Raw genomic sequence first — 14391 nt, forward strand, 5'->3', positions numbered from 1 at the left:
CAATGACTGAGATCAACAAAATGTTTTTCTACCCGGACACAACGGAGCACGATCTTTCCCTTTTCCCCCATGGACGTGGAAAAAAACCGAACATGGGTGGTGAAACAACCAATAATGTGGTCAATATCTCACATTTCACAGACCTGACATTAATTTCAGCATTCTTTCTTCTCATCTGACACATCCATCAATCAAATTTGTTATTTGTATTCTGCTGACCCTTGGAGCATTGGCTGTGTCACTGCTAATGCAGACCACACACTAGTGAGGAGAGATTAGGCGTGTGTGTGTGTGTGTTTGATGTGGCTGAAGAGGGTGTCCTAGGGGTAAAAGAGGGAAATGGGGAAAACTCACAGTGGGTGCTGAGTTTGTAAATTCCCCAGACAGAGGGCGGGGTACACAGTGTGTAACGATAAGCAAACAATATGCAATCTGTTTGCTGAAGCGGCTTTCCAGGGACCTGAATCGAAGGCAGAAAGATGAATGGTTGTTCCTCAGCTTGGTCCCCCACTACAACACTTGTTCACCTCAGTTTGACCTTTGTTACTGTTTGGGTTCTTTCAAAACAATTAGTTTTATGTCCCTAGATAAAATGATAAAATGAACATTTGTCATTTTGTAAAACAGCTGTGTGTCAAAAAAAAAACGTAGGCATGTTTTTTGTTTGCTTTCCCAACAAGCGTTAGTTCCAGACAAAACAGTCTGGGAAGTTTTTTGGGAAGTTCAAGTGGTTACAAATTCCTTCTTGTGTGTTTTCTTTAATGTAATGCAATTCTCTTTTCCCTTGTCTCTTGTCAGTATTCAGCTCCCCACCCCCTCTGATCCCCTCATCCTTTTTGTGGCCATAGAAACTTGTTTCCGGAATCAGTGCGTCAGGCCCTCAAATCTGAATGACTAGCATGTACAAAAGCTTTGTGCAGGAAGAGGAGAAAATATCAGCCATCAGTTTGGTGATGTCATTGTGCCAAAATTAGGCCTTGAAAGAAAGAGGAGGATGTGGAAACTAGTTTTAAAAGGAATGAATAGGCTAAGTGCAATGCCAAGGCCTTGATGTTTAGCGCTAGATTTTAATGGAAATTATACTTCTAAAACACTTGTCTAAATGTATCCTTAAAAAAACACATACAAGGGGCAAAATATTTATTTGAACGTATTTTACCACGTAATGGGAAAGAAGGAAAACAGCCAAAGAAAGAAAAAAAGAACAGACTGTTGCTATTTATCCACTGTTGTGCAGCTGTTAATTGTAAGGCGATTGCACTCCCTTTCAGGCCTGTAGCTTGAGCTGGGCTACAGATAATTAGATCAGTGCTATCAGTTTCACTGTTCCTTTTCTTTATTTGAATTTACATGATAATAACACTCTCTTGACGGTCCCTCTTTCTCAAAAGTGCTTAGGCTTCTTTTTTTTCTTCTTCTTTTTTTACTCCCCTCTCTTTAAACATCCAAATGATTCAGTGCATCACCTTAAAATGCACTTGTGGAGGAAGGTGGGGGGCCAGGGGGGTAGTAATGCCTGGGAAAATTCCAAAAAAAAAAAAAAAAAGATAAAAAGATGAACAAAGGTATGTGACTGCACACAGTTTCATGAGTAATTGTGTTGAAGCATCACAGGAGGCTTATAAATGCATGCATAAAAATAACTGTGTTCTCCCCATCTTAATAACTGAATGATTGTGTCCAATAATGCTTTATTTTTATCAAATGCTAGGATTAGGGTCTCTCTCTCTCTCTCTCTCTCTCTCTCTCTCTATCTATCTATCTATCTATCTATCTATCTATCTATCTATCTATCTATCTATATATATATATATAATGTACATATATGTATATATGTGTGTGTATATATGTGTATATATATGTATATATGTGTATGTACATGTATGTATATATATATATATATATATATATATAATATAAATATATATAAATTACCACAGCACTCATGTCCCTTTTTTTCTTAAACCAGAACCGGGCTTTGGGCCCCTATAGACATTTCGCTGTTAGTTCATCTTGTATTCCTGCATTCACTGTTAGCCAAGAAACTTCCTGTAAATACTGGATTATTTACAGCAGTCGTTATAGTCATACCCAGGATTTCTTAAGGTCAACATTACTTTTGGCACACTGGGCTCGAACTGCACTTTGGTCCCCTTTAATTTAACAGCTCCGGCAGCTTTTCTAGTTAAATCGACTGTTCATTATTGAGCCCCATTTTACGAAGGGGCTGTGAGGTGCAGTTTAATGAATCTCTGGCACAAAGATCCCTTTCACTGCAGAAGGAAGAATAGAAGCTATTTAGGCCCTGTAGGGTTGTATGTCAAAGGCAGCCCATAATAGTTGTCAGGCAGAGGCTAAAATTCCCACTGGTGCGGGAATCAACTTTTACCACTAACTGATTAAGACACAAGTAGGAAGTTTGGGAATACATGAATGTGGTATAACCAGCTGGAAACCGCATAGTTTTCGGTGTTTGCCCTATAATGATTAAGTTCATATTGTCGTTTTCTGTACCACATATAATACAGTCACACGAGTGAAATGAGCTCAGAGTATCATACATTTGCTTTTGGTTATTTTGTAGTTTTTCATTTTGGAGGGACCCATTAGAGGAATTTTTACAGGTAAAAAGAATCAAAACCAAACATTTACCAACACGGTAAATTTACTATGGTGTCTTATAGACTGGAATAATAATAATAAAAAAAGAAATCTCCAGAATGTGATGTGAAAACAGAATAGAAAAACATAGGTGAATGGCTAAATAACTGTATACTACACAGTTAATACACATAATATACAATAACCATTGTACAAACATTATAATCACTGTAACTTGTAGAATGTATTTTGTTTCTTTACACCTAGAAAATTACAGAGACCTTAGTAACTATTATTGTACTATATAAGTCTAGATACATTTAAAAGTATTATTGAACCTTCACTGCCTTTAATGTCATGACATTGTACTGATCACATACACAAGAAAAACATTTTGGGATAGTTGAACAAGTAGCTATTGTCTTAATGCTCAGTGGGATGCCTTGGACAAATCCCTCTTAGTTGCAGGTGGTCAGGCGTGAGCAAAGAGTTAAGTCCTGGGGTCCCTCTGTCCCTCCCTCCTAATGTCCTGACATCATTGGCCCTGCCTCCAAAAATCTCCTTGCTTTCCCCCAAAGTAAGTTTTCCAGTCCTGCTTTCATTAGAGTCAGAAAGAAACACTGTGTGCACCCAGTGTAAAGACCAAGAGTTAGGAGATAATTAGGTGCTCTGGATCTAAAAAAACGATGTTTTAATGATAATCTAAGGAACTTTTGGGATTAAGAGTGGACATCTTGGGTGTTGTATGCGGTTCAGCAGGAGATGGCTGTTCAGGCTGCTATCATGAACTCGCAGTTCCTAAATTTCTGTTTCCCTGGTTCGGTTATGGAGTACGAGGTGGAGAAGGGTCTGGATGGGACATTCCTGGGTGAAGTGGACTGTGAGGGTGACTTCAGGGAGGCGACCAGTGACTTGCTCAGCTTCATTGACTCTGCTTCCAGTAACATCAAACTGGCCCTGGATAAGCCAGTCAAGTCTAAGAGGAAAGTCAACCACCGCAAGTATCTACAGAAACAGATCAAAAGATGCACAGGAATCATGGGACTGGGGAATGGAGCACCTCAGGAGGCTTGCAAAAGTCATGACTCCACCCCAACTCCAACTAGCATCATCCAGAACAAAACTCCCAAGCGGGACGGAACTCAGGCCAACCTGCAGAGCAAAAGTCTGGCTGCTCTCTTCAACCATGCCAAGGATTTGCGGGGAGAGAAAACAAAAAAGCCTCCACTGCGACACCGAAACCTGCCGCCATCCTTCTTCACAGAACCAGCCAACAATGCCAGAGTTACATCCACTTCCGGCATGTCCCTCAAAGATCTTGAGCGGGGAAATCCAGATGCAACAGAATTTTTTGAGCTCCTGGGGCCTGACTACAGCAACATGGTCTCTGAGCAGGAACTCTTTCACACCATGCCGAACAGGGCTCATGAGCAGGGAACCACAGGACCAGAACCAATCTCTTTTGACTCCCACAATTTTGTGACAGGTGGTTTTCTATATGCAGAACCATGGACCACAAGTGCTGGGCTGTCCAAAAAAACAGGGGACATAAAGACAGTTCAAGGGCAGTCATCGATATATGGGAACACGGACTCATCTTGCCCAGTGTCTATGGAACAGAATTCGACATGTTCACTGACCTTCCCAAACTACTTTTCAGACTGCTCTGTGTCCCAGGTCTCGTACGATCTGGCGAGCGGATACAGCCGAGGTAGTTTTCCATCTCTTTAAGTGAAGCAGCTTTTTCGCTTTTAGAAAGAACTTTTTGCAACAAAAAGCTGCATTGAAGCAATGTTTAACTATGCATCTATATGATGAATAATCAGAAGGAAAAATTTTGGACCAATTTATCTGGTGAAATGATTGGCTCAGCCTGTGCAGAGGGATAATCTTGCTGCTTACTTGATGTCAGGGACTTTTACAACAATCTCTAAAAAGTGGAAGTTCTATCACACCGTATATATGAAATTGTTACAGGAATTGATTAATAATTTTTAAAAGTGTTTTCATATGCTTGTTCATTCAGATGAAGTCACCATGGATAGGGTGAGGGATTTTTTTTTAGAACATTATCTCAGGGTGTTATTTTGCTTGTTTCCATATATTGAAAAAATAACTATAATCATGTAGTCTGAAAAGAAAAGAAAAAAAGCCCATTAAAGCAAAGTAATCACTTTTAACTGTTACAATTTCTTAGAAATAAAAGCTACAGGAACTGTGATTAGAGAATTATGTTTTTCAAATTGAAATATGGAAATAAAGTCATATTTTATAGAGCAATTTGCCGCTTTCATATTCAGAAAGATGCTTGGCATCCTCATGCTTTCCTCATAAAAATCTGTCAGTAGTAGGTTTTATATAAAATTCTTGCTTAGTAGCTTGTTCTCTTGGCTCTCTGCAGTACTGAGTTCATGTTATTATTATTAAGTATATATATATTCCTTTAAATTTGGAATAAAAGCAAATCTAAAAGACTGGAAGTAAAGCTTCTTAGACGGGGACTACAAAGTGGATCTTGGATTATCACTACAGTCTAACTTTGGTTTAGGATAGAATATGAGAGTAGATATCGGATATTTCAAACTCGAGTACAAATCTGAGTCCAAAATATAACACATTTTAATGAGTAGTGAAATATAGTGATATAGTTCTTTATATGGCAGAATGTATTCGGAACTTATAAATTGTTGAAAGCACTGACAACTTGCTTTATTGTAAATAACCTCAAACTGTCAAAAGAAAGCAACTAAAAGATTGTGTGTTAGGTTCTTACACTTGACTGCTCTCTTGCTCTATTTCACTTCACCTGATATGAGCAGTAGGAGCAATATGATTGCAGAACTGACAGTAAAGTGAAGAAAGTGTAAAAATTCTGCTTGTTCAGAATGTAATAAGGCACAATAAAGCTGGTCTTTATTTCTCCCATAATCCCATTTTCCTCTGGATTTACTTTGTGGCTACTGGTGAATATTCTACAGTATTAGGAATATGTAGGAAAGTAGGAACTGCACTTTTTAAACTGGATTGCTGTATATAACGTTCATGAACATATAGCTCCCTCTACAGGCTCCAAGTTAAAGTTTATATCATTGCATAGTATTTCACTCACTGCTTGTCCGGTTTAGTGTTCACCACACTTGCAATGTATAATTCTGTCTTCTATGTTTTAAAAGTGAATGAATGTAGATCATTAAAAATGAGAAATTAGATTATTTACAGGCATAGTTAAAAATGACGAACAACGATTAATATAACCTCTAGTATTTTTTTTATTCCTTACCTAGTCCTGGTCATTAAAGATTAAACATTTAATATTTATTTTTGATATTTTTTTTTTGCTGTATCAACAGGACAGATCAGAAAAACATTCATTCTTTATAAAACACATATGGCCTAAAAAAAATTCCATATTGAACAGATGGTGTGTTTTAATAGAATTTAATAGCATTTTGCAGATGCCCATATCCAGAGTGACTAACAGAAGTACTGTAAATAAGTCTATTTAAACATAAAAACTCTAAATATTCTTTTATTAAGAAGAAGAAGAAGAAGAAGAAGAATACATAATACCTGATTTGGTGACAGGATACCTTTAGATGTAGAACCTGTCTGCCAAAGCTAGCACACCTTTTAATGCTAATGATAAAGAAAGTGGTTTTGATTGTTGTGGTAAATTTAACATGTTTCATTCATTCATTCATTCATTCATTCATTCGTACATTCATTCATTCATTCATTGACTTTTTTATTCTGTCAGGATTGCAGATTGCACTGTGGCAAAGTGGGAGCAAATAGAGCTGATGGGAGCCCAGTCATTGCTGGGGGCCATGAACACACATTTTCAAACACTCACACGTTTAGTGTACCCAATCAACCTAGCTACAATTTTTGGGAGGTTTGACGGACCAATAGAACCTCGAGGAAACCTGTAGAAACACTGTGAGAAACTGAAGCACATCAATGCTCCTCACTGCACCATCATGCTGCCTTTTACACATTTGGATTTAGACAATACAGTGCAGGAAGTAAATGGAAAAAGAAGGATGTAAAAAAAAAAAAAACCCAATGTATCTATTACTGTACATATGAGTAATGGAAACAATTAACTTCCATTTCAACACTTACGTTAAATCATGTAAATGCAATTGTGTGGTCAGCAGCCACAAATAACGCTGCACATTATAACACACACACACACAGAGAGAGAGAGAGAGAGAGAGAGAGTGAGTAATAGATGTGTTGGATAGCCTGCAGGTCTAAGTGGCCAGATTAAGCTTTAAATCACCTCTATTCTCCCAGTGTCTCACTCTTTACTCAATGCAGGAATTATTATACTATATATAAGGCAACACAGAGGTGCTGTTTGCCTGATTCAAGCCCTATTTCCATAGCAGTTATATCTGATTTGACCTAATTTAATGTCACGCCATTTTTTTTTTTTATCACCTTGAATATATTTATTAACCCCTTAAATCGTCAAAAGGTCCAAACATTCATCAATCACTCGTAACTACCTACACTGTTAGAAAAGAGATACATAGAAAAGAGTGCTTCCCTGTCAGGGAGTTGCTTTACAAATATGAAAACTACTCCAAAAAAATTCAAGAACACTTTTTATTAATGTGTTTTTGAATACCATTTAAATACTGTAGAGTATTAATGAGACAAGATGAAAAACTGAATAAAAGGCCATGAGTTTAAGTTACAGGAAAATATTGGTGCACATTGTATATATTTAAAATGTTATTTTTATTATAAGCATTTGATGCTGGTCGGTTATTTGAATAATCGTCAAAGTAGTGAATGAAGAAAATGAAAGACATGGGCTACGAAGCCCTCTAAAAATAAAAAGCCATGTTTCCTTGTTGAGTTGTAACTGAAACAGAAGTGAAAAAGGTTCTCCTGGAACAGGAAGAGAGTGAGCCCTTGCAGTGCACAAAAGGGGTGAGAGCTTTGAACTCATTGTCATGTTCATGAAACCAGCTTGCTTTGTGACATGCTCATGCCAGAAGTAACCATTAGAAGATGGGCAATTTGTGGCCATGAAGAGATGCACATGATCAGCAACAATGCTTAAATAAGTCTGATGAAGAAGATGATGATGATGATGATCTGGCTATTCTCAGCTGACCTGTCTCATCAACAAGGCATTTTTGTCCCCAGAACTGTTACTCACAGGATAATTTTTTTCTTTATTGTACTATTCTGAGTAAACTCTAGAGACTGTTGAGTATGAAAGTCCCAGGAGATCAGCAGTAGAAATGCTTAAACCAGCCCGTCTGGCACCAACAATCATGCCAAAGTAAAAATGACTAAGATTTTGTCACCATAATGGTATACATTATGCTTGATAGGCATGATTTTATGCATTGTACCACATGATTGGCTAATTAGGAAATTGGACTAAATATATAATTGGACTAAAATTGATGGGCTGTTATAGAGAACTAGGATGAGCAGAATAAGCTGAGGGAGGTTATGGAGATCAGGTGCTTGTTTTTGTAAGGGTTTACAGTGCAACCTTTAAATGATCATATATATGCATTACAGTATATTTATTTCACGTCACTATTTTTGACAACATGCTGCAGTACCTTTCTTTTACACAAGATGACAGTATTGTAGTTTTGGCCTCACTCCTGTTTGCGCATTAAATTATCATGTTCCTCTCTATTAGTTTGATGCACATCTATTTGAATCAAAACACATGATATGTGCACAGGCCATGCCACATTTACACATTTCAGAAATAGGTGTTTACTATACTCAACATAAAACAAAATCCTGAATCAGACATTGGTAATTATAGTAGAAATAAGATATATTAGTTTGTAATACGTATGCAATACTAAAGACTAATACATTCAGCGTATTTTATTCTTCAGTGTTTTCTGTTAGGATGGCCTGCTTTGACTAATAAAACATGCCTGCAACAGTCCCAGTCCTCTTTACACTGCAGTAATTTTCTTTTCTTACTGATTTACTGATATTGTTTTTCTTCATAAGATACCAGATGCAGTACAAAAGCAGAGAATTTAAGATGAAGCTAGGGTTGAGATCCGTGTTGCAGTTTTACAATTCTTCACATCGCACTAAACCGTAAGTGACAATAAAATATACCACACTTGACCTCCTGTCGACTCAGACATTTGTTCACGGTGTCATTGTGGCTATGGTGTACAGTGCAACATGACTCTCCTCCACACTCACACAACCTTCTCCATCTCCTTCCTATCACTGCCTGCTAGATAAAGTGTAAAGCCTCTGTGTTGGAATCAGTGTGTGATCTAATATGTATTCCAAAACACAGATTTCAGTATAGTGGTTTATATGTATGCTAAACCAATATCCAGCTGTCCTGTTGGTATAAATAGTTCTTTTGTCAAAAGGATACATTGCCTCTGAAATTGACTGACACAAAAAGCATTTATGCAAATATTATAAATCTTTTCCCTTAAAGCCATTTTCTCCCTGACAGTGTCACACTACACTTATTCACACCCACACCGTATGTATATACATAGCTACTCTGTTTTTAGAATCCACTAAATAACTGACAAGAAAATAGTGCATGGAGTTCAGCTATACTTTTTCCGATCCAATCAAAACATAAAGCTCAATGAGAAATCTTTTAATGTTAAAAACCTGTGCTGTGCTGTGTTGTGCTGTGATGATGATGATGATGATGATACTTATGATGACAGTGATGAGGTGACATAATGAGAGCAGAATTATGGGAATTATGGCACATGTCTACACGCTCTGCTCCTGAAATTGAAGGTCAGCTAAACATCAAGAACATCCTTATGTGGAAAAGGGAATAATGAGCCAAACAGGGAACCTGTTGACATTTATATATATATATATATATATATATATAAATATATATATTTAAAAAAATATATATATATAATATATATATTAGCTTTTTGTATTCTAAATATATAGTAAATACAGTTGACTGTATTTGCTATATTATTGTAAGTATTTATTAAAAAGTCAGTTGTCAAACTGCTTGGATCTGATATGAATTTAGAATTGTGTGACTGATTATGCAGTTGTTTGCAGACAGACCTCTTTACATTTACATTTCTGGCATTTGCCCTTATCCAGAGGGACTAACATTTTATCTCATTTTATTCAACTGAGCAATTGCACAAGGGCCCAGCAGTGGTAGTTTGGTGGACCTGGGATTCATCCTCACATCCTTCCAATCAGTAGTCCAACACCTTAACCACTAAGCTACCACATCCCACAGACACTACCAGTCAAAAGTTTGGACACACCTTTTAATTCAATGTTTTTTGTTTAGGGATTTATTTTCTACATTCTAGAACAATACTGGAGATTTCAAAACTATGAAATAACACACATGGACTTAAGTAATCCAAATGTAATGACAACAAAAAACAGTCCGTTGTTATTTTAAGACACGAAGGTCAGGTGTTCTGGAATAGTTCTTGTGAGAACAGTATTGTCAAGTGCATTTTCAAAAGCCATCAAGCTCCATGATGAAACTAGCTCACATGAAGACCATCCCAGTAAAGCAAGACCAAAACTTACCTCTGCTGCAGAGGAGAAGTTCATTTAGAGTTACCAGCCTCAGAAATCACCAATTAACAGCACCTCAGATTAGAGCCGTTATGAAGGCTTTACAGAGCATCAGTAGCAGACATACCTCAATATCAACTGTTCAAAGGACATTATTGTGTATTTCGGCCGTCTTCAGCATTGTTTTACAATGTAGAAAGAAATAAACATCAGGAAAGACCATGGGATTAGAAGATGTGTCCAAACTTTTGACTGGTAGTGTATAGTATATACACTCAAAGGTTGGTCATTTGAACAGAAGACTGGTCATTTAAGTGTTTTATTATTATACGATTTAATGTTCCTTACTCTTATCATTTGTTTTTTTTAATATCATATTTATGTACACTGATATGAACAATTACTTAACATATTAAGCTAATCATTGTTTCTCATTTATATGTTTTTTGCAGCCTGACAAAGATCCAGCTGGGTCTTCCATCAGCTGCCAAAACACATCCTGCTAGAGCATTTCTGACAGCTTTTCCATCTTCCTTATTATCAACAAGTATTTGACATTTATCTACCTTTCTGCTGTGTTGTGTTCTGTACATCTACAGTGTAACATTGGTAGAAACAATTCAGAAACTGTTTTCTTTCAAGAAGCAAATCTTCACTGAAACACAAGTGATGGTAGAAGGGTTATACCCAGATGTACTGTGTGACATTGCTACAGGTATTATTGCTACGATGTGACCAATTTTCATTACTGAGGTACAAGTGAGTCTAAAGCACAATTTTGAAAATATGCTTGGTGTTGTGTTTGGTTTTCATTGCTGTAAAATGAATAGCTGTTAAATATTATACTGTGTTCAGTTATGACTGGATAGATGGTTGTTTTTTTTTCCTGTTGTAATCAGATCTCCTACATTCACATAGCAGTGAATAAAATCTAAAGCACCTTGGTGACCAACTTTAAGATACCTCACATTTCTCTTCTTTTAGTAGATACAAATATACAAATGTTGTCATCCTGTTTACTTCTTCTTCTGCTTCTTCTTCTTCTTCTTCTTCTTCTTATTTTCAAAATAATCTTTTGTAGAGCTTTTGGCTACAGGCAGTCAACAGCCAGAGGGGAGAATTTCAAACTCCTTGTAAACTGGCTGGCATCATTCAGTATAGCTTGAGTCGTCCTGTTTGTCTAACAGGTCACGCTTATTCTAGGGGGCAGTAATGATGAAGGTTTGGTACTACAGCCAATCATGTGACTGTTGTTCCTACCAGCCTGATATATGAATATCTGCATATTAGTAACTTTTGTACAGTCTAAACTCTCAGTACAATACAGTTGTGCATATGGAAATTGGACAAATGGCTGAATCAAAGCTACTTCTATAGTTACAACACTGAGCTATTTGTACAGTTCAAGGTTTCTTCATCTCACAAAGTAGAGATAATAGCTCATATTTGCATTCCTTTGCCAAATGACATTAGCAATACTGAAAACATGACAGATTACACACTTGGTAGACAGAAAAACAGGAATAATAAGCAATATGAGTCTTCTGTCATGGAATCTGGTGACACTCGTTAAATGCAGAAATACTGCAATTACTGTAATCGCAGGCATCCTCTGCTCTGGGGCTTGAAGGTCAACTAAACATCGTGAACATCATTATGTGGAGCAGGCTGTAATGAGAAGTAAAGTATGTTCATAATGTAGATGAGCTTTGCTACAGTTCTGAAACCATAATCAAGACATTTACAGTAGAATTATGTAGATTAAAAATGGAAAACAACCAAATCTAGCACTCAGCATATACAATGCTCTGCATACGCCTCCCACCTTCCAGCGGCAGGATCCCATGCTCTCATTGCCATGGCTCGGGTTTGATTCCTGGGCAAGGAGCTAACTCAGCCACTGAAAAGTTAACTCTCAGTGCCAGTCTCAAGCCCGGATAAAAGGGGAGGGTTGCATCAGGAAAGGCATCCAGCATAAAACGTGTGGCAAATCAAAAAACATGAACTAAATGATCCACTGTGGTGACCCTGATCCGGGATCAGCCGAAAGAACAACAACAGCAACAATAGTAAGTATACAATGCTCTGAATGACATGTTTATTACTTCACTGTGTCTTTTTAAGTTTTGCACTACATATTTCCTTCAAAGTGGCATATATTCTCCATCACATCTTAGTCTGATTTATGACTTTCTTCCATACCCGTAGTACTAAAACCAAAATGAAAACCTAACTTGCAAATGATGTCCCCATGTCCCCAGGAAAAAGACCAGTGCAATAACCCAGACGAGTCCTCTGAGAGGAATAATAACCCATAAGAATGCAGAAAATCCCATTTGCCATCATAGACTTCTCTCACATAATTACCAGAGCCACCTCTTCTCAAAGGTGAAGGACTCTCTCTCCTGCGCACTCCAAGATGTGGGACAATTTAATCTCAGGTGGGAAACCATGTACGAAACTGCCTTATGTCTTAAACAACTTCCCATCAACTGACTCATTCACGGATATTTTTCAGCTGCAAAATTATCCATTAACAGAGGAAAGACAAAAACGTTTACATGGACATGTTGGCATGCAAATTGTATCTAGTTATTCATGCCTGTGAATATGTGCGTTGTAATATTTGTTTTTTTCATGGTTTTGATGCAGCATCTGTTTTACTGATGGAGTGTTTCACTGGATGTTTAAGAAATGATAGAACAAAAATCAACTGGGAGTTTCTTTGTTTGCCGTGTCTTATTGTTTTCAAAATAGCCATGTTCAGCTTATTGAGATCACTTACTTTTTGAACAAGTGGTGACCTTCACATTCAATTAATTGTTTAATGAAATTTGTATTTTCTAAAATTTATTTTTAAAGTGAATGTTATTTCAGGTCTTTCAGCATGCAGTAATACATTACTGCAATCTCCATTCTAAATTTCTGTGTACATATGATCTGTGTCTGTATCTGTTTAGTGCTCCAAATATTCATATCTGCATCTGTACTGAGATTTAAACCAGAATTGGGTAAGCTTGTTTTATTATTATTATTATTATTATTATTATTATTATTATTATTATTATTATTATTATTATTATTATTATTATCATTAGTATTAAGCCTGGCATTTTGTTGTCCAAATGAACAGAAATAAATAGTAAAGCTCCTAAGAGTATCTGTAATTGCACCCATTTGGAATGCATTACGTGTTCAATCCTCATAATGTATCTTTTCTCAGTTTCCATGTCCTATCTAACGATGTCAGCAACCTACCTCTATATGTCCATAATTGGTTGGGTCCTTGCTTTAATAAAAAGTGTAATGTTATAGCCGGGGGACAGACATTACCATTTGGTTATCCAATGCCTTTTATTTCATATACATTTTATTTGTTTACTTGAAGGAGCAGTTTGCGGTTTTTAGATCCCCCTCTGGTGGTGAATAAAACCTCGAAATGCAATTAATAGAGTAATTGATAAGATTTTCTCCTTCCCTTCTTCCTAACATCCCTACCCATTCTGTTGAAACTACACATGCCTGTTAAAGAAAGAGAAAGAAAAGAGAAATAGCAACTAGATCTTTGAAATGATCCTGTATGTTTAAAATAAGTTCAGCTTGTATTTAAAATGTACATATTACACCTTAACATTAGGCTGTTTAACAGTGTTTTGTTTATTATTTTGGCCTAGATATTTCCCCAAATGATTTTTCTCCTTCAGAAATAATCTGACCTAGATCCACTACTTTAACTGGCCTTTCCCCTGCTTTACACAACAGCAACGTTAGCAGTCATTTAGCAGTTTTTTTTTGCTGCCCTAGAGTGGAAGATAAAGAGCCAGCTTTAGACAGAGCTAATAAAGCAGCAGATCTCTCAGGTAAAAGCTTGAAGGGAGTGGAAGCTGAAACCAAATCGGAAGAGCTGGCACAAAACTAAGGAGCCAGCATGTATAGATCCCTGTAACTCTCTAGAAACCCATCTTGGCTCTATGACTGAAGGACCCTGACCTTGAGCTGAGTAGGTAGCTGCTGCATGTCCGAGCCCTGGATCAGATTAAAAAAGTTGGAGTTCTGGATGAAAATCAGAATAGACTAAATAAACAGACTAAAACTAGACTGCATTCAAGATGAATAGACTTCTCCTTCTCTTCCTTGTGCTTGTTATTTATTGACTTAAATCAGAAACCTTCCCAGCAGTCCAATAGAAAATCTCTTGCTTGACAGATGAAGACTGCTTAAGATGAACTTCTTATCCTT

The 14391-nt window shown here is 36.9% G+C and overlaps 1 protein-coding gene across 3 annotated transcripts; it reads left to right on the forward strand.

The window, feature by feature from the left end:
• The first annotated feature begins 3181 nt into the window (after positions 1-3181).
• LOC131367653 (protein FAM181B) lies at positions 3182-11285 on the forward strand. Of its 3 annotated transcripts, none has more exons than XM_058413084.1 (2): positions 3182-4312; positions 10605-11285. In XM_058413084.1, exons 1-2 carry the CDS (start codon positions 3364-3366, stop codon positions 10607-10609), a joined length of 954 nt encoding a protein of 317 aa, XP_058269067.1. In that variant the 5' UTR covers positions 3182-3363; the 3' UTR covers positions 10610-11285. The 3 variants fall into 3 exon arrangements, with proteins under 3 accessions (XP_058269067.1, XP_058269065.1, XP_058269066.1); XM_058413082.1 differs by lacking the exon at positions 10605-11285 and adding an exon at positions 8608-8700; XM_058413083.1 differs by lacking the exon at positions 10605-11285 and having other exon boundaries at positions 3182-5826.
• Positions 11286-14391: the final 3106 nt, after the last annotated feature.

Source organism: Hemibagrus wyckioides, linkage group LG17 (genome assembly GCF_019097595.1).
Source record: "Hemibagrus wyckioides isolate EC202008001 linkage group LG17, SWU_Hwy_1.0, whole genome shotgun sequence".
NCBI lineage: Eukaryota > Metazoa > Chordata > Actinopteri > Siluriformes > Bagridae > Hemibagrus > Hemibagrus wyckioides.

Coding starts and splice junctions, on each gene's coding strand:
- LOC131367653 (XM_058413082.1), top strand. CDS start 3,364: ATGGCTGTTCAGGCTGCTATCATGAACTCGCAGTTCCTAAATTTCTGT. Junction 4,313..8,607: donor GGCGAGCGGATACAGCCGAG/GTAGTTTTCCAT, acceptor TTTCTTCATAAG/ATACCAGATGCAGTACAAAA.